Source organism: Arvicola amphibius, chromosome 3 (genome assembly GCF_903992535.2).
Source record: "Arvicola amphibius chromosome 3, mArvAmp1.2, whole genome shotgun sequence".
Taxonomy (NCBI): Eukaryota; Metazoa; Chordata; class Mammalia; order Rodentia; family Cricetidae; genus Arvicola; species Arvicola amphibius.
In genome coordinates, this window is record NC_052049.1 from 55,045,183 (window position 1) to 55,066,606 (window position 21,424).

The window sequence follows — 21,424 nt, forward strand, 5'->3', positions numbered from 1 at the left end:
CTGTTCTTCCCAGTCACTGTAGCGTTTAAGCAAGTACAGAACTTGGGCTGGTTGATGCCTGGGGGCTTTAGTGGACTTCAGAATGTGGATCACAAGAGGAGAAGCAGGTGAGAGAATAGGGCTCCAGATCTTCACTGATAAAATAAGATCTGCCTTCCTGGAGATAAAGGTGACAGTTGAGAGCCCCAGAAGCTAGTCATTTGGAAGGGAGAACAAAGGAAGGTTCTTGTGTGCTCACTGGCAGATGTGGGAAGAGCCTTCAGGGCTCCAATCTTACGTCTTAGGTCCACATTCTCCCTGTATTCCACTTGGTATTGCACTGCTCTGATTGGGGGAGATGTCTGACGTGGTGAATTACATTTTAAAACCCAAATATATGATAATCAGTGTTGGGAACTCATTTGTTTGGTATATAGAGTATGGAACATGACATTGTAATACATTTGTTTTAGATTTGAGTTGTAAAGAAGTATTCATTTTGCTGTGAACTGTCTACTATGATCTTTGTTGTCTTTCTGTTGTTCTTCATTCCTTTTTAGATGGGTTTGCTTGTCTGTGCCATAAGATCTCTCTGCAAACATTTTATTTTGCACATTATTTCCAGAGGGAAGTCTGGGCAGTTCTGAGTGGTAGTGACTTGGAAGATGGTCAACTTTGACTAGTGTCCTCCCGAGGTGACAAGGGTTCTGTGCTTGTTTTCAGCATAAGTCGGTAACACCACAGTGTATGGAGGGTCTCCAAGGAACACAGCACAAGACACACCCCGTGCAGGCCACAAGCTTGCAGTTCTTTTTCCTCTGCCACTCTCACCTCTCAACTCCCACAGGCCAACAAAGGGCAGGCAAGTACCCGCAGGGGACCAGTCTGTGCACTACAAGGAGACCTTTCAGGACCCACCCTCAAGTGCCGCCTGGGCATGAGGTCAACCTGATTCTAGCACAAAACAAGCCAACTTTGTGGCCAGATAGCTGTCCCCTGAAGAGAAAAGGATTTATTCCACCCAGAGTGACCTCACTCCCTATGCGGGAAGCCTGGCCAAGGCAGTTTTAAATAGGTGCTTCAGAGGCAGGCTCCAGAGTTGCACCTCCCCCACTCCATCTGATCTCTGATCCCAAGTCACCCCAGTGTGCTCATGTCCCTCAGGTGCTCCCTATTCCATGATGATCACCTCTGCTTGGGTATCTACAATGGCTCCTCCTTTACCCATGGACCTGTGGGTTCTGGTTATGTGACCCACAGTCTTTCTCCTGCCCCTCTTGTCCTTGCTCTTCTCTGCGTTCCCAGCTACACAGCGCAGTAGCTAAGCACATATTCACACAGTTCAAACCCCAACTCTACCTCTCGGTGGCTGTTAAGACCGGACATAAACTAGTTAAATGACTCATTGCTTCCTCCCTGTAGAAGGGGATGTCAACAGCACCTGCTGTATGGGCAAGGGCAGTGGTGATAAAGGACAAAGACACAGGTAAAACGCTCAAACTAAAATAGTATTATGGTATTAGCCTATAAAAAGCAGCTCTTAAAATACTTTTCCTTATATATGCTACTTCCTCCATGAAGCCTTCCTGGGCAACACCAGGCCACATCTTCCTGTTGAAGGTTCTGTCAGGAAGCACAGACAGCAGATGGAGTTGTTAGTGGGTGCTGCACGTAGCAGGAGCAGGACACCGAACAGGAATCAGGGGTGTGATTATAAAATTCATGCCTGAAGCACACACCTTGGGCTTCTACACCACACATACAATTGCAATTGCAGTGCTTCACTCCCAGAGATGTCACATACTGGCATAGTTGAAAGTTTTGTCTCTTGGACCTAACGCTTCCTTCCATTCTACTTGTACCGAAAGCTTAAGAGCAGGGCTCACACCACAGCCGGCTAAGATACCGACTTCTTACCACAGGACCACGACAGGTCATCAGGCAGCTGCTCAGGCACAGAACTTAAGAAGAGAGCATCGCACTACTAGAAAAATAAAAGTAGGAAATGGTGTGCTGGGGTGTTGCTCAATAGTAGAGGGCTCACTGAGCCTTTTTGAGTTTCTTTTCAAATGAATGAATGTAAAGGGAAGAATGTAACTCAGCAGAAGAGTTAAAATCTATCCTTCTAGCCTTGTAGCTCTTAAAACTTTTTTAATTTAAAAAGTTTTAATTTTAAAATATATACATTGTATATATGTGTGCATGCATGTGAGTGCAGCTGCCTGCAGAGGCCAGAAGAGGGTGCCAGATCCCATGGAGCTGAAGCTATAGGTAGGTGCCAGCTGTATGAAGAGGGTTCTGGGAACCAAATTCAGTCCTCTGTAAGTGCAATATGTGCTCCTAACTGCTGAGCCATATTTCCAGGCCCCATAGGCCCAAACTTCTTTCCCCCAACACACCAAGTTAAACCATGATGCCAGTAGGGCTGGGTGGTAAATATATCAACAGCACAAAGCAAATCTGTCAGAGACTCCTCAAAGTAGCCAAGCCCTTCGTCTCTACCTCCAAACTTTTACACAGAACCTATTTACCTTGTTTTAGGCCTCAGAAAAGTTCACATCTTTTCTTCTGAGAGACAAACCGTGCCCTTCATCTAAGCGTACTACGTCGCCCATTGGGGCACCTTAACTGGAGGCTCTACAGTGGCTTATATTATAATCAAAACCATACGGCTACATTAGAAATGCATTAGCCAACAGGAAGCTCCAACAGGCCTATCCTAACAAGAGGATAAACAGGATAAAAACAGACCAAGAGCTTTTCAGGGCAATGTGGTGGGGCTGGGGGTGTAGGTCAGTAGAGAGATCGCCTAGTTCATAAACAGAAGGGAAATGATTGTTTTATAGCAGAGCGCAATTAAATGGCCACAGTGCAGCACAGGATTGGGGCTCAGTTTGCTTAGGAGCTGCCCCAGCTGAGGCTATCACCACTACAGCAGAGAACAGCTCCATTATAGACTGATGAAGGGCTGAGTGGTGTACGAGAGGGAAAAGGGCCTCGACAGCTCCGCTTTCATTCACCACCTCCCCTGGGATGAGAGCTGCCCTCAACATGCTGCTGCCCTCTCTTCCTGGCTGCTGAGCCCTAGAATCATGCCAGCGAAGCACGGGTAAGTGAGCTGCTGGCTTAGGAGCTCAGGAGAAAGCCCGCCTCCCTGCAAACACAGCTGCATGAGTTCACGTGCCTTGTTGAGTAATGAGCATGGTATCTGGTCCCTACTTGCGGACATTTTAGCCTCTCTTTTCTCCCCCAGAACCTGGGACAGGAAGAGTTGTGTTGTTTATTGGGGTTTCTTGTACCACAGCACGCTGCACTCTGATACAGCTAGTCAAGAGGCCTGCTATGGGGAAACAGGAAAAGGTCCCACATCCGTCTCCATACACGTCACACTCCAGGCATCCCTGAGTAGACTGCCCAAAAAATGGTTGACCTCTTGCCCTAAGTCCCAGAGGCAACACCGTCCAAGTGGTCCGTCTAGAAAAAAAGCTAAAAGCCTCAAAAACCACTTCCTGGTATCTATGGTACTGTCTAAGCTACCTCATCCTTTCCATCAGCCTAAATTACGTCTTCATAACAAGCTGTGACTTGAAACACTGGCAGTCATCCTTACGACAGAGACGGGCAGAGTTCTACAAGCAAAGACTGTGTTTATCAGTAACGGCTAAACAAAACAAAGACCAAACACGATCCTCTGACATCAGTGTTCTCTACCAACAGCATCCAACTATGCCTACCCTACCACTAAGGACAAAGCTACCAGGGGCTGGAAAGATGGCCCAGTAGCTAAGTACTTGCTGCCCGAGTTGGATCCTAGCACCTTGTAAAAAGCTGAGCGTGCCTACCCATGCTTATAACCCCAGCAGTGCAGGGATGGGGAAGACTCACTGAGGCCTGCTGGCCTCCAACCACCTACCCAGCTCTAGGTTCAGTGAGAGACCCAGCCTCAAAGAAACAAGGCAGAGAACGAGAGAAGAACACCTGGTGCTCTCCTCTGATCTTCATGAGTGCTCAGACACACAGCATACCTCATCACATCCACAGACATACCTAGACATCATACCAAACATTAATCGGTTGATTAATTAAAGATCAAGCTGTTGAATGGCTTGCCTGCTTGGCCTGGACGCAGTAGACAAGCTCTCAGACAGTTCAGAGACCAAGTAAAGTGGTTTGAAGGAGAGAAGTGTCCTCCATCGCCTCAGGCATTTGGATGCTTGGTCTCCAGTTGGTTGGTGGTGTTGTTTCGGGGGAGACTGAGGTGGTGCAGCCTTACTGAAGAAGTATGTCATGAGGAAAGAGGGGGCCACAAGCTAATTAAAAAGCCTTGTCAACTTCCATTCTATCTCTGCTTTGTGTGTGCTATGGTTCAAAATGTGAGTTTTCAACTTACTGCGGCCATGCTTACCATGTGCTGTCACACCAACCCACCACAATGAACCCTTATCCGTCTGGAACCGTAAGCACTTCCTTCTATAAGTTGCCTTGGTCGTGATGTTTTATCTCAGCAACAGGCATGTAACAAACCCCAAATTACAGTGGTATGGCACCCGGCCCTCTAAATCGTGCTTCTCACACAACTCCATCAAGAATCGCAAGCTTACATGCTCCTTCATCTGCTTAGTCACGGAGGATGACATCATCACACAGCAGAGGCCGATGACCAGGAGGAAGTACAGTAGATACATGAAGCGGGTGGTCCGAGACTGCCGGATCTTAGGGCAGCAGCCGCAGCAGAGGGAGCATCCAGCAGAACCGCAACAGCAGGCCAGCTAGGGAAGACACAAACATCCTCTCAGAGTGTGTCATTGTGACTTAGCAAGAAACACAAGACTGTTCTTCAGGGTCATGGAACGTACGGCTCTGAAATCGCTGGAATTTCAAGGGTGGATGAGAAGTATCTTGTTATTCATAAGCCCCATAAGCCACACCTGAGTCTATGCTCAACGGCACGACTCTTGGTAAGCCCCTCTCCCCAGTCATTTTAGGACCTGGCTGTCAGAAGTCAGCCACGTGACATTGAAGATTAGAAATTTCAGCTCCCCACTCTCTCCTCTCAGGAAGAGAAGGGGTGATTGAGTTAAATGATCCATGGTTGATGATTGTGACTCAGTTGTGATACACATTGACATCTCTACAAAAACCCTCACCAGTGGATTCAAAACGTCTGTGTCAATAAAAGTATCCATGTGCACTGGAGATGTATCCCATCACTGTGGAAACAGATACTACTAGGGTTCACACTTATGGGGCTCCTCACCCTGTACATCTGGCTGTGTATTTTTAACATTTATGGTAAGCAGGGATAAATAAGTACAGAGTTTTTCCTAAACTCTGTGATAGGTTCAGCAAATTACTGAACCCTAGAAGGAAAGGGTAGAAACTCAGGCTTTTACCCAATCAGATAGGCTATGGGATGTTCAGATTATGAGTGGCCTGAGAAGTTGGGACAACTTTGTGAAACTATATACCAAACCTTGGTAGTGTCAGTTTGAACTAAATTATAGGAGACCCAGCTGGCATCCCACACAGGCCCACTGCTTTACAAACATTTGCCCTTTCAGGTTAAAGGATGACTACTCTCTTGGTCATCATGACCACAGGACATAAGAAGAGCGTGTGGCAGAGCTTTGGCTAGAAGCAGTCTGTCTGGAAAGATGAGCACTAACGGCTTGGGAGATCGCCAGGAATAAGCAGGAAAGGAACTTCCTCAGAAGTACACAGTCATTATTACACGTAAGAGAAAACAAAGGTTTCTAGGATCAGCTAAAAGCAAAAACAGCAGCTAAAAACTAGAAAAGGCGCTACATGAAAGAGTGCATGGGAAGGAAGACATGGGAAACAAGAAGCTGGACCCAGCTATCAAGAGTCAAAATCTAGAATCTAAGTACAAACTGTGTCACCTAGGAACATGTTGGGAGGACATGGATGTGCTTGTAGAGGGGAGCCTGCAACTTGAAACCCCAAAGACAAGTTCATAAGTACCTCTTACACACGTGCTGTTTCTCAGCCTCGTGCCCCATCAGGGGCCATCTTTCTAAGCTAATAAGTGAGGAATGGGCTCAGTGAGCTCAGATCTCCTGCAGTACCACTAACAGTATACAAGGCTTTCACTTGGGAAAACTAGATCTTTGTGCCACATGACCCTGTGTATTGCACATATGAGTAAATGTATGTGGAAGCTAGAAGTCTATACAGGGTGTCACTCCTCAGCCATGTGTCCACTTTATTTTTCAAGACAGAGTCTTACACTGAATATGGGTCTCATCAATTCAGCCAGATGATCTGGCCAGCAGACCCAGTGCCGGGATCATAGAGGTGGGGTGCCACACTCAGTTTGTTACATGGGACCTAGAAATCAAACCAGTTCCTTGTGCTTGTACAGTCAGTACTTTTCCAATTCAACGTCCTCTCTGTTATTTGGAAAACTAGGTCTTTGATAAGACACAAGGCAGCAGGGTGGTGGAGAGCAGTTCAGGCTAGAAGTCAGTCTCTGTGGAGGGGGTTAGGCTCTGCCACCTAGAGATAAAGCCACTTACTTCTTCAAGACTAGATATACTCACTTACAAAGTAACAATGGTAACAGGACATAAGCCACACGACCCTTATACACTGCTGTGGGAAGCCTCCCCAGGTACATTTGACTTGGGGGAGGAGCTGTTACCCAACAGGGCTTCTCTGAAAGGAATTACAAAAACTGCAAATTACATCTGAATATGTGAGTATGAACACTGCTCTATACTGAACCTAAGCCCTAATAATTCAATTTCTTAATAATGATCTGGAAGGAAGTTTGGGACTTTGCAAAGCTTCAAAACAAACACCAGTCACAAGAGTACACTGTAAACACCATGCACAATGAGACTAGTCAACAGGTCTGTAGTTAGGACAGCAAATTATAATGCTATGGCGGATCCCAGAAGTCGGGTCACATCTCAAGCTACCTCCCTTACTCCGTGAAGGCGCCAGTGTTAGAGCCTCTGTCTCTCTGCGCTGTAACATCACTTCAAATTCTTGCTAACGTCTTTTATGCGCCTTACATTACTCTCCGCACATCTACTCAAAAGGCTCATAAACCTAGGTCATCACTATAAAAGAATCAATTCTCCTTAGGCTGAGCCAACAGGTCGTGCTGCGGTACTACTGCTGCTGCATGCGCTTTTTTTTACCAGCCACACTTCCATTTTCTTTACAATTCATTCATCTTTTCTGCTTGTATCTTGTTTGGGCCTCAGGCTCCTCCCACATGCTGGGATTCTAGGCATGCACAACCACACTGGGTTTATAACATGCTAGGACTGAACACAATGTGTTCTTCCCCTCTGCTCCCAAACTAACTGGATTCTCTAGGCTCTCCCTCTTCTTTCCTAGCTTTTGATTAAGTCACACTGTCTCAGATAACCAGATTTGCTGCACTCCAAGTTCAAATGTGATAATAAATACTTAACCCATAAAACTCCTTTAGAAGCAGTTTTCTATAGTTGGGACCTTAAGCATCACTTAATGACCACATAGTAAAACACTGGTGATGTGAGATGTCCTGTATAGTGTTGCTTTTATTGGTTGACGAATAAAGCTGTTTGGGCCAATGGCTTAGCAGAGTAAAGCTAGGCAGGAAGTCCAAACAAAGATACAGAGAGAGTAGGCAGAGTCAAAAAAACACCATGTAGCCACCCAAGAAGTAAGATATGAGGTAATAAGCCATAAGCCTCATGGTAAAATATAAACTAATAGAAATGGGTTAATTTTAGAGATAGCTAGCCAGAAATAGCCTAAGTCACTGGCCAGATATTAAACCTCTGAGTAATTATTTGGGAACAGAGAGAAACCAGTCTAGGGGGACCAGTGGAACAGAGAAGAGCCTTCTGTTTACATATGGTGCCCAAGGAATTTCCACATAAACCTGAGCGAGCTTTTAAAAAGGTTCTAAAATTGAGCCAAGAATGGCTTCCTAATTCATGTCTCTCATTGCAGGTCACAGTACAGAACCACGTCCCCTGGTAACAGCAGGCCTCAGCTAAACATGGCAGACTCCCTCTCTCACTGGCCGCGCATAGTATAAAGAGGCTTCTCCCAGCTGCTATGTGCACACTTGAGAGCACAGCCTCAGACTTGAGAGCACAGCCATGTGCTGCATGGCAGATTGAGGCTTTTACTCAGATGAAAAAGGTTTATGTGCTGCATACTGATCCCCAGAGTTGGGAGGTGAGTGCAGCTCCCACCCAGTGGTCCCATGGCTGGTGGTGAGCATGTTTCTGCCATGTTAGAGGGCTGAGCACAGAGCCAACAGTCAAAGCCATGGCTGTGATATTAGCCATGCCCTCTTAACACATTTAAAACGCTCCTGATCAGAAAAGGATTACAGATACACAGCAGGACAGATTTCAGATAAAAAAGACCTATAAATGTGTCACAATGTGTTTGATAAATATGCATAGGATGGGAAGAGAAGAAGAGGAGAAGGGGAAGGGGAAGGAGAAGAAGAGGAGGAAGAGGAGGAAGAGGAGGAGGAGGAAAACAGTCAGATTAAAATAATTTAAAAATCCTTAAAAATAGTATAAAATATGTATATTAAGCAATGTAAAGATAGAAAGTACACAAAGAGTCTAAATTATGTGTATTGTGTTATCTAAATTTTTTGACTGCAGAGAGACATTGATTCTGGGGGCTGCTAAGCTAAACCAACATACATATTTTAAAGGTATCTTAACTTCAAAATTTGAGTCTAAGGATATGTTACTTTAGAAAAGAAGTTCTGCTTTTGTTTCCACAGAAGATGAGAACCTATTGATTTCATCCAGGCTAATGTGGTTTGATGGAACAAAATCCCCCAAAAGGACTCTGTGAATCCTAAAAATATTTTGCCCAACAAACAGCAGGAAGCAGTTTGGAGAAAACTATACCAAAATTTCCAAAATGATTGTTTATAAGTGTTTATTTTCATTTAAAAGGGGTTGGGTATTGTAAGCAGAGACTGCATGTTCATTTTCCGGCCACCAGACTGGTAAAGTTCTGGCATCTGTCTCCTTCTGCAGCTACATGGTGTCTCCTTGACCCTGCCTTCTTTCTATATTCCGTTTAGTTTTCTCATCTAGCTCTATTCTTCCCTGCCATAGGCCAAAGTAGTTTGTTTACTAAGCAATGGTAATAAAACATATTCACAGCATACAGATTATGGAAGACACTACAATGAGGCAAGCAGTTCAGTCCTACACTGTCACTAAAGCCATGTACCAATGTATGCGCCATATTTGTCAAAAGCTACTCTTTACTTACTGAGCGACAGTCCAGTGGTAGAATTTGCCTAGCAGATGCAGCACAATTGGTCTAAACATAGTATTGCCCAAACCCAGACATATGTACATTCATATGTATGTACATATTGAACAAAAATTCTAAAAAATATTGCAATTCAACAGGAGCCTTTCTCTGCTATACCAAGAGTCACTCTTCAGAGCAAACCATACCAATAAACAAGGGAATACACGCATGGCCTTATGCTGAATTCTGACAAATGCACCAGGAGGAACTGCAGACCGTGTCTCTGAAAGGAACACTACAGTTCCAGGAAACTGTACTCCATCTGGGCTGACTGGCCATGGTTTTGGAGAACAGAGCTTGCTCATCCTGTTTTTACCTCAGACGAACCTTGGCTGGTCCAGCTCCACAATGTCACAAGCTTGAAGAGAAGAAAGAGCTCGTGTACTGTGTTTGTCTCTAGAGGGCATAAGCCTTTGCCAAACAAGCCAGGCTTATAAAACAAGTATCTGTAGGGTTTGTGGCACCAAGACTGACTAGGGATTTGGGAGGCAAAGAGGAGATAGAGTGTCATCAGATAAAGCAAACGACCACTGCGCTGGGGATGCTGTGAGGGAGGGTGATCATGGGAAGAGTCTGATGTCACTGGGGAAGCTGATCCTGGAAGGATGCTCATCAGCACTGGGGAGATGAACTTCTGTGGCGACAGGGTGTGTGTAAAATGTTTTGTGTTCTCTACTCAGTTTTGCTGTGAGCTTAAAATTACTCTTTTAAAGCTTTTTGTTTAAAAATAAAAAATGAACAAAGCAGTGCTGTCCATTCTTGCCTCAGCAATGGATGCTGAAGGAGTAATGTGTGGTGATGAAGCCATGTGGGTGGTAAACTCCTCCAGCCAAAAGCACCAGCATTCCCAGTCCCTGGGGCCAAACTCACAAATCACATGCTAAACTCTTGAATTTCTTACTAGCATTATATCACAGAGCACTATATATATATATATATATATATATATATATATATATATATATATATATATTTGGTTTTTCGAGACAGGGTTTCCCTGTAGTTTCTAGAGCCTGTCCTGGAGCTAGCTCTTGTAGACCAGGCTGGCCTCGAACTCAGAGATCCGCCTGCCTCTGCCTCCCGAGTGCTGGGATTAAAGGCGTGTGCCACCACTGCCCAGCTATAATTTTTATTTTACTTCTTTTATTTTTTGTGGAGAATATAATTACATCATTTCACTCTTCCCTTGCCTCTCTCTCCCTCCCCCAACCCTCCTTACTCTTTCAAATTCATGACCTCTGATTTCATTATTGTTGTTACATTTATATGTCTGTACGTATGTGTGTGTTTATATATACAGATGTATATTCCTAAAGATATAAAAAACAACCTGCTCATTCTGTATAGTGTTATTTGTATGTATGGTTTCAGGGCTGACCACTGGTATTGGATAACCACTCAGTGTGCTCTTCCATAGGGAAGAGTCTTTCTCCTGCTCTTGGTATTCCTTAGTTGCTGTACAGTTGAGACCTTGTGAACTCTTCTCTGTATAATTTTTAAACTCTCCAGAGGACAATGCTTACAATTCTTCAAAGTTCATTCTTGTGGGTAAACACCTACAAGTATTCAACGACTTAGTTACAGACGTTGAGGAAGCCATATAATCCATTTACACAGGCCTAGTGTTAATTATGGGCTATGTACCCAAAGGGATACTGTTTTAAAATGAGTATGTTAACATTACTGAGCCTGTGTCTCTTCCAAAGTTCATGTGTTGAAGTACTGCGCTCCAACACCTGAAACTGTGATTCTGTTTGGTCTTTAGAGGCTTATGTTTTTGAGCAACATCCCTGGAATAGTCCCTATCCCAGTGGTGTGTGTCCTCATCGGGAGAGATGAGAACACAGTCACAGTGACTGCCCTGGGAGAAGATGCTAAGGGGCCATTTATAAGACAGACTGCCAAAACCCTGCTCTGGAGCTGTTAGCCGCTGGAAACGACACTGAACTGTTGTTTGAGTCATGTGGTTGGAGAGCTTGAGTGTGGCCGCCCCCCAACACAGCCCGCATGGCTGACATAAACTACTGTGCAGAGAGGTACACAGAGCCATGTGGGAAGACACAAGGTTATAAACAGACTCCCAGAGCTGGAGAGATGGCTCAGTGGTTAAGAACACTGGCTGCTCTTCCAGAGGACCTGGGTTCAATTCCCAGCACCCACATGGCAGCACACAACTGTCTGTAATACCAGTTGCAGGAGATCTGGCATCCTCACATAGACACACATGCAGACAAAACATCAGTGAACAGACTCCCAGGGGAATGACTTAGATATGGGGAGGGAAAAGCAACATCTACTTCTTAACACTCAGGCTTTTACTATGTGTGTGTTACTTTTGTTTTGCTTTGTTTGGGGACAGGGTCTTACGAAGTCCATGTTGGCCACAAACTCTCTATGCATCTGAGGCGGGTCTTGTACTCTGGATTCTCCTTCCAAGTACTAAGATTACAGGCATGTGGCACGGTACTTGACAAGTTGTCCTATTTCTTTTCTTTTTAAAGAGTAGCACATGAACACTGGGCTGTATGTGATCCTGTCAAAGGGGAAGGAAGGAGGGAGGAAGGGAAATCTATGTATTTTAAAACAGCAATGAGGTTTGAAGATGTTCCTGCAAATGAGTGTGTGAACACAGTATGGACTTAAGTGGTTCTCTTCCCTTCTGAAGAGCCTTCTGTCCCTCAAACACATCACAAAGAGGAATGTGTCACTCCTAGAGTCCTCCCACTGCGCAGCTCATTTCTGAGCATGCTCAACACAGGCTTTCAGAAGTAAAAGGTGCTTTGTCCCTGCCTGGGAAAGGGTCAAAATGAAGTCAGGCCAGCTGTTCTCACTGCTCCCCCTTTTTCGAAGAAGCCAAAACACATCCCACAAAAAGTGAATACCATCTCCACTCTCCCTTCCCGGCCTTGCCCACCAGCCCTGGGAAGTCATCATCCCACGGACTGATGGGAGGCCTATGAGGAAATGTACCAGGAAACATGCACTAGGATTGGGAGTAGCTTCAGGTGCTTCTATTAAGTCAAAACACAATATCCTCATTACCTGGAAGCCCATGCCAGCAGTCCAAACTGAAAATAGCAACGCAGCAGGAAGTCCACAAGTGTCTCTGTATAGGTGCAAACGCAAACATACAGGGGCACCTAACTCACACAAAAGTCCTCTCTGCAGCTCAATCTTCTTTCAGGTTCTGAAGCTCACAGCAGGTAGCTGTGAAATGGAGCAGGAGTGGGTGCGGGTGATCAGGGATGGTGGGGTCCTTGAGCGTGAAGCTTAACCCAAGGGTTTGGGTGCCAATGCTCATGATCACACCAAACTTCCATTCTGGGTCCTTTTCTCATGTCCCTGCCTGGGACATGAAAGTCATGGTCAAGGATGAGATTTAAAAGAAACTTCTATTACAGAGAGAAAAAAAAATAAAAGCAGAATGATCAAAGCTCTGTTGCAGAAAATAGAGCTCTGGGAGGCAAGCAAAGCCCCCAAAGGGACCCAACAGGGGCTGCCACAGAGGTTCATTTGCTCCTGTAGGGAGGGGGTATGCTGAAATGTTTGTCTATGGGCTCTTAACATGACTTAGGGCAGAAACTCAGAAGAGACTGAGGCAAATTTTATTAAGACTGATTAATTCTCTGAGCATAGTGAAGTTGAGTCAATAGCGACCCACATGTTCTATACACCCTACCGGTTCAAGCAGGGAGATTGTGCATGTTCACACTCTTACTTAGAGTGGCCATGCTCCATGCTTTGATACCCTCTCCCACACATCTCTAACTTGTTGCTATGTAACGCCATGGCCAACATTACTACTCACGTTTGTGAGGTCTGCTAGCTGTTAAGACTATGCTGTCTTTGTTCGCGCGTTTACATAACCAGCTAGAACTTTATCACGGGCCTTTTTCTTTTGCTGTCTGTGGATAGTTAAGTCTTATCATAGTTTACCAAAAGCTAACTGTAGTTTCTCTTGGCTACCTCAGGTTTAACTCCTGCCTACAGGTCGGTCTGTGGTGTTCACCTTTTTGAAATAGGCAAAATAAATAGACGGAAAGGAACAGAAACTTTCCCGACTTAAAACTTAGCCTAGTATAACTGCCAGCAAAAGAATGCATGAAAACACAATAGCGTCTTGTGTGTATTTTCCGGGGGCTTCAACTGACCAGCACTAGCTCGGAGCCTGCCTTTCGTCTTCCCTGGTCACCTCAGCCATGTCACGCCCAGCTGCAAGCCCTTTCACTTCTCCTGCATAGTGTTCTGGATCTCGGCATCTTAATCTCACCTCACACTCCTTAATACTAACTTGTTTCTGTTATTGCTGCATAACAGAAGGACTTGTGTAGCCCAGATCTGAAAACTAGAAAGTCAGAGTTTAAACTGGGCAGCCCTAGGACCTGAGATAGATCCTGGACCGCACAACCAGTACTTTGCAGCACCCTCTATGTGTTTATGCAGGGCTCATCCTACGGCACAAGGGTTAGGGAGAGGAGTACCGGTGCCTCCATGGTGCCGGGTGGTGCATGCTGGGTAATATATGCCGGGCAGTGCATGCCGGATAGTCCATGCTGGGCTCTGCCCTTTACAAACACCTATGAAATACTGAAATGGGGTTAAAGAAGGAGTCCTTCTGCTGAGATAGTGTGTACCATGTGCCAGGAGATGGAGAATGGAGAACTTTTCTATTCCACACTGTAGGGAGGACACTACAGTTACACACCATTAATGAGCTATTGGTTCTGGGTTAACTTTCCAGGCCAGGCGGCACTTGGGGAGCCAGCAGACACTGGCCAGACACAGTAGTCCAAGACGTGCCTGAGACAGCCAGAAAGAGGAGGGGAAAGTATGAATGGTGGTCACCTGACCAGGGGGAGCATGGCTAAGCTCTGGGATGATAAATAGCCTTTGTTCCCCCTCTTTGCTAAAGCTTGTGAGCTAAAGATGAGATGGTAGAGTGTTTCTACAAGGAGGGTAACTTATCACCTCCTCAGATCACCGGACCCCTAGCTAAAGCACAACTTAGAGATTTAGCATCCATTTCTGCTCACTGACATGTAGGATAGCAAACAACTCAAGCTCAGGTAGGACGGTTACAACTGTAGCTAGTCCTCCAGTTACAGCTGTCGCTCGTCCCAGACTCACAGACATGCATTAGGAACGTTATTTATCCCACACAGACAAAGCTTACTTATCTGTGTTAGCTAACACCTGCCAATCAGTTACTCTCTGCGAGGGACAACGATTACTGTTACTGCTGCCATGGCTGTCATCTCTGTGAAAGAGCGGAGGCCAGGACTCAGGGATGTGATGCAACTTAAGGTGAGAGCTGGTGAGGAAAGAGCCAGGTTTGCAGCTGGTGAACTGTGCCCACTTCCTCCTTGCTTAAGTGCTAATGGGACAGATCACACTGGCCAAGCCTTGGTTTTCTCTAAAAGGAAGACGGAGTTAGAAGGGATAAGCAAGGAAGAAGCAGTTTTTCTTTTCTGCTCTACAGAATAAGGAGCCAACAAGTCACCCCCTTTCTCTGCTCATCTTCTGTGGCAGCAGGGGACCCGGAAGTGTTCTCTGCGCCTTCTGTCAAGCAGATCAATTACCAAGGCACCATACTCCTTACCTCCTCCCCAAATCCTGCCCTGTACTAAAATAACCAGTTCCTACCTCTGCAGAAATAACCAGGCCGTCCATCCACTCCGCCAGCATTTGTTTATGCATGGTTATTAAGAGCAGCATTTGCAGCACATGCCTTTAATTCCAGCACTTGGGAGGCAGAGGCAGGAGGATCTCTGTGACTTTGATGCCAGCCTGGTCTACAAGAGCTAGTTCCAAGACAGTTAGGGCTGTTACACAGAGAAACCCTGTCTGTCCCCCCCCCCACCACCACCACTACCACCACCACACAAAGAAGAAGTAGGAGAAGGAGAAAAGGAGAAGGAGAAGGAGAAGGAGAAGGAGAAAGAAAAGAAAACAGAACAGCATTTGCTCCTGGGAGTGTAGCAGTGAACATGGAATTTCATTCCTATCACTGGGAAGAAAAGAAAGATATTTGTAAAAATGACTAACTACATGTTTAAGAAAAAAAAAGATGTCAGGCACTTGGTGGCTCAAGTCTACAATCTCAGCACTTGGAAGGCTAAGGCAGGGGAATTGCAGGAAGTCTGAGGCCAATCTGACCTGAGCTACAGAACTATAACCTGTCTACAAAAACAAATAAGATACAGAAAGAGAAGGAGTAACAAGAAAAGAAAACTGACTAAGGGGAAAGATGAAAAGGAAGGAAATTTGAATGTTCGATGACTGGAGTATTGATCAGCTGATCACGTTTCAGCAGATTCACATTTAGACCATTCACATTTAGATATAGCTAGGCAGGAAAGCCAAACACTACTGGGAGGAAGAAGGCAGAGTTGGGCTCCCATAAAAGATATGAGGTAACAAGACATGAACCTCGTGGTGTAAACTATTAGAAATGGGCTAATTTAATTGTAAGAGCTAGTTAATAATAAGCCTGAGTTAGTAGGCCAAATAGTTTGTAATTAATATTAAGCCTCAGAGTGGTTATTCGAGAATTGGCAGGTGGGAGAGAAAGCTCCAGTTATAATATGTAAAGTTGGTACTTGTCCATGGTTGCAGGTATCTACTGTGGGTTTTGACCGTATGCCCTATAATGACTATGTATTCCAGTTGGTTGGAAAAGGGGATTCTATAGGGCTTAAGGTTAAAGGTAAACAAACTTTACCTTTCTCTGAGTTGAAAAAAAACAGGCCTTCCTAAGAGGTAGAACACTGAGAGTAAGCTTCGTCGAGTTCAGCATTACTGATGCTGGGGTGAGGGTGGGAGTTTTAATTGTTGTAGAAGATGACCTGTGCTCTCTCTATGCCACATTCTGCCATGTTCCTGATCTCCTTCGTGGTCTCATCAGCTAGACACAGTAGCAGTGCTCCCTCTCCTTCACAACTCAATCATCAATGCCTCCAGACAACTGCTCCTTGGCTGAGAACCACAGATTTACGAGCCAAGAGCAAGAGTAATGGATTCAGATGGGGTTCATATGCTGTAGTCTGAACCCAGAAGAATATCCCAGCAACATGGGAAAGGTGATTCTGTGCACATAACCACACCCGCATGGGCTCCAACCAAAGCTATCTCCATCCTTTCATTATTAGTGAGGAGAAAGTATGGATGCAAAAGCATCATGTGTGCCCATCAAGGGGCAAAAGCATCGTGTGTGCCCATCAAAGGGCAAAAGCATCGTGTGTGCCCATCAAGGGGCAAAAGCATCGTGTGTGCCCATCAAGGGGCAAAAGCATCGTGTGTGCCCATCAAGGGGCAAAAGCATCGTGTGTGCCCATCAAGGGGCAAAAGCATCGTGTGTGCCCATCAAGGGGCAAAAGCATCGTGTGTGCCCATCAAGGGGCAAAAGCATCGTGTGTGCCCATCAAGGGGCAAGTATCTATGGTAAAATAGACAAAGACGTGGGGGTGGAGGGGGCGGGAAGAAAACCTCAAGTTCTAGAAGAAAATGTTGCCAAGAAATGAATCCATGGAATTCAAAATGGAAAAGTCTGGAGAACGGGAGAAAACACTCATTGAGTTTAAATCACTATTGCAAATTAGTTTTAAACACTCTCCTCAAAAGTGGAAAGAGAATCTTGCTTATCTTACTTTATAAATAACAGCTTATCAACTGGCAATTACCGAAACTCTAAACCCCAAATCTGCCTCCTGTGTCATGGGGATTATGCGGCAATGGAGAGATCTGGTGAGCCCTTTCCAAGAGCCACTGAGTGCCAGCTCAGTTCCCAAGGCCTGCCAAGCCACAAAGCACTCTCCAGGCTGGAGACCAGGTCAGAGAGCCAAGGAGATGGGGAAGTATGCTCTGGTATGGGAACGGCAGTGAGTTCATTTCACTGCTCTGGGAGAGCCGGGCCAGGAGGGCCTGGAGCTCAGGAGTGCCAGTGTGAAGGGCTTCAAGGGGTAAGACACTTGGATGCACCATAAAGCTACAAACAATTCAACATTCGCATGACAAATGTCCGCCAGTGCTGACCCAGGACCTGACATACGATCTCTGCCCTCAGGAAGCTCACGTTCTAGTAAATACATTTTACCCACTTGACATCCTTGGAAAGCCAACCCAACCTCGGACATATCTGCAATGTAGGTGGAAAGCCTTGGATGTAATCCAGTCCTCTCATCTTCCTGAAGTGAGACTGGATGTCCAGAAAGGCTGTGGGTTCAAGAACAAATTTAGTGATGGACAGTGAACAAATAACAACTCGGCATTCAGGTTCAGCCAGTAACTTGGCCTCTGGGCTCCGCGTTTCAGGCTCTGCAGTGCAGCAGACTACGAGACGCTTGAAACTGCTGCACGAAGTCATGGCAGACAAACTGGAGCAGCACTCTGCTCATCCCAGCAAACGGGCAATAAGAGTCTAGTGCACTTTGAAAGGTTTCCATCACAACCAGAAAAAACCAAAGATGGAGAACAATGTCCTAACCCCAGGGTGGCCACAAAACTGAGTGGCTTCCCACAGCTACAGCTGTGTCCTCATCAATGCCTAGCCTTAATGAACCTCCTCCCCCCACCTTCTGAGAAGCAAAGAACAGGAAATTCCCTATGCACCCCTCCTCCATGCAGAGTCACATCCCCTGCCCACACCATAGAAAAGCTGGTACTCAAGTAAAGCCTTGGGACCGTCCAGGGAGAAGGGTTTCTCTTTGTGGTCTGTTTTTGAAGCAGGATCTCATATAGTACAGGCCTTGAGCTCATTACACAGTTGAGGATGACCTTGAACTTCTGATCCTCCTGCCTCCACCTCCACTATGCCTGGTTTTCCTGGTGATGGAGATTGATCCCGTGCTTCATGCATGCTGGGGAAGTACTCTAAGGAACTGAACTCCATCCCTAGCCCCAAGACGGTTCTAAATTTGTCTCACAATGAGAGCTCTGCCCATACTTTACCAACCTTAGATTGCTTAGGGTAGTCGGGATTTCATATACTACTCTCCACAAAATGCTCAATAAACAAGTAAAATGTTCATGTAAATAAACATGTAAATCAGAAAATGAGGTGTCAGGCAACTAGGCTCTGGTTTGAAAATCAACCACTGTGCCATGATGCCAAAGGCAAGAGCCGAGTCAAGAGACAGCCAGGGGAGGAAAGGAAATGCCCACACTAACCCCACAGGCCACCCTCACCCTTCCAAGGCACCCTGCTCTGGATAAAGGGTTGCAGGGACGTGAGAGGGCTTACTGGACAGCTTTCCCTTGTAGCTGGGACAGCAACTGCATTCATTTTCTACAGCCGAGAAAATACTCCTCATGGTTAACCTTACCATCCGTCAATCCCCAAAACATTAGGAAGCCTCATCCTCGCTCTCTTCTCCTCTCATCATGGAAATCCAGCTCCTCTTTCCTCTTCCAACATGAAATGCAAAGAATCAGCGTTGGCTCGGCCCCATAAAAGGTATCACAAGTTCATTACCTTTCCCAGGGGCAGCACTGTTCGGTCACCTAGAAGGCTGTCCCAGGACCATTCACTCCCTTCTGAGCAGTCCTCTTTCCGAGGCTGGGACCCAACACTAAACAGCTGGTGTTGGGATGCTTGCCATCAGGGTGTACTGCCTTACCGGCAACAGTTGGTAGACAACTGTCACATACATGCAACTCCCCCTGTATGACCAACCTGAGAAGTGGCCTATTTAAAATGCACCTACAAAGGAACCACGGCCCAGATGAAAATGCAGTTCAATGGCATAGCACTTGCGTGCCTGGGGTTCCTGTATTCAATCCCCAAAATACAGTATGTCAGTAGGTGAAACTAAGTAAAAGTCACTTCTACCAAAATACCAGTAGAAATAAAAATAGTCATAAGTAGGGCCTCCTGCTTCAACCTTTATCTTCTTTATTCATTAGGCATTGGGGGATCTAAAGAGAGGTTCCCCAGATCACTTTCATGAAATAGATCATTGTTCACACTGGAAGCAGTGTCCCCTCTACCTTTAAAGGCAGAACCCTTTTATCCTCCCTAGATTAAGAAGGCCAGCACTCCAGCATCAAAGTCAACTGTGAGGAGCTCAAGGCCAGGCGGAAACATACAATGTGAGCTGTTAATTGGGCTGGGAGGTAAACCCACCCAAGGGAGAGGCAGTTCAGGAAATGAATCTTAATTATTGTTATTTGCACAGTTAAACCCAGTATTTCTCCAGTCAGCTGGTGGGACGAATGTGGACTGAGAAGAGGGGTACCTTTGAAGACTCTGCACCTGACCTGCCTCATTCCTTCCTTCTTGAAGGAAACAACCCAGGGTTGTTGGTTTTCAGGGAGGCCAAGGAGGGAGCCAGGTTGGGCTAAGTCATAATGCCTCTGAAAAGGAGCTACCACCATCCATGGAGAAGAGGATAGGGGCACCTGACCTGAGCTCCCAGACAGAAGCTGGTGGGGTGAAGGCAACAGAATAGGACATTACTGACAAAACACTGTGTTTCTGATTTGGTGGTGATACGAGGGTGTTAGACTAGGAGAGATTAGCCTGCTGGGTCAGCAGGGCAAAGTCAGGGTGGCAACGAGGGTATGTGCCAGGCACAGCTGGGAAGAGCCAGAGCTCTTCAGCAGCCTTTGTAAGAAATGGAACAGTGAGGTAGAAGGCAGTCATCATGCAGATCAGCCCAGAGCAGAAGAAAAGCAAGAACTGCTTCCCTACATAAGGCAGGAGTGCCTCTGCTTGTGACACTCCTAATGGCTCATGGGCCAGCAGCACGGGCATGCTGGGAGTTTCTAGGTTCCATCCTAACCCACAGAATCACACCCGGAGCCTGTACTGTTAAGATCACTTCTCCAAGTGACCATCAGGAACCAGTCCAACAGCTGTGCAGACTTCAGTTCAACCTGTGATTAAATTACACCACACCACATGCCTGACAGCAGTGTCCCCATATTTATTCAAAAGACCCCTCAATGATGGTGAGCACGGCAGGGAGGTCTCCAGGAAGATCAAATGTAAGTTTGGTGTAATAAGATGATGCAGACAGACTAGGAGGTCATCTTGAAGAAGTCTTTAGTACAGAAATATGCTATCAGACATTCTTGGGAAAGAAAACACCACTCGGGGCTGAGGGATGTAGGAGCCAGCCATGATAAGCTAAATAGAAACAGACCACCCAAAGGAAGTTCTTTACTTTCAACCATTATCACCTGCCAGTGTAGGACTCAGCCATCCATAAGTTTAATGGAGGCCTGAGTCTCAGCAGTTTACCCCCTGAAGCAATACCTGGTTGCAGGAAGAACCACAAACTGAGATTACCTGAGCACCACCCAAGAACAGACCATCCAAAGGAAATGCCTTAAGTTCCAACCCCTGTAGATGGGATCACCTGCCAGCACACACTCACCAGGACACCCCTAGACAAATGTCTGCCAATCAGGGGTCCTGAACCTCAGAAATCCCTAACCCCCACCTTTACTACCATAAAAAACCAACTCTAACTGATCTCGGGGCTATCCAATTATTCCAATACGTTAGATACATGGAAAGACCAAGTTTGCAAACTTGTATAAAATAAAGGCTCTTTGCTTTTACATATGGGACTCGGTCTCCTTGTTGGTTTTTAGGGTACTTCATAGATCTGGGCATAACAGTGACCTTTAATTCTCTGTCACAGTCTGGCTTTCCAGGTTTTCAACACTAAGCTTGAATTTATAAGTTTTATTTCCTTGGGCTTCAGTGTTTGTTTGGGTTTTTGTTTTGTCTTAATAGTTATTTTTTGTAGAACTAGGAATAGAACCCAGAGTTTTGCCAAGCTAAGGAAGTACTACTCTACACTAAGCTACATTCCTAGTCTGCCGAATTTTTTAATTAGATGACTATGTAATTTTTAGTAAATAAAGAATCAAATAATAGAAATTTATAAACCAAAAAATTAAGTCAACTTAATTTGTTAAATTCTACATAAAATATGACTTTTATTTATAAAATACATTCTATCAGTATAAATTAAAGATAACATGGCAGACAATGAGGGCTGCTGAGAAGCCAAGGACAATGACACTGGATTCGGATCCTACTATGCATACTGGCTTTGGGGGGCCTGGCCTGTTTGGATGCTCACCTTCCTGGACCTGGATGGAGGGGGAAGGAACTTGA

At 45.6% G+C, this 21,424-nt stretch overlaps 1 protein-coding gene across 1 annotated transcript in view; it reads right to left on the bottom strand.

Annotated features, from left to right (window-relative positions):
- Nucleotides 1–21,424, bottom strand: part of Serinc5 (serine incorporator 5) — a 94,088-nt gene that overhangs the window by 46,332 nt on the left and 26,332 nt on the right. Inside the window, exon 2 of the mRNA XM_038323473.1 lies at nucleotides 4,581–4,748. Within this exon, the coding sequence (XP_038179401.1) occupies nucleotides 4,581–4,748 (168 nt within the window). The remainder of the gene's footprint in view (nucleotides 1–4,580; nucleotides 4,749–21,424) is intronic.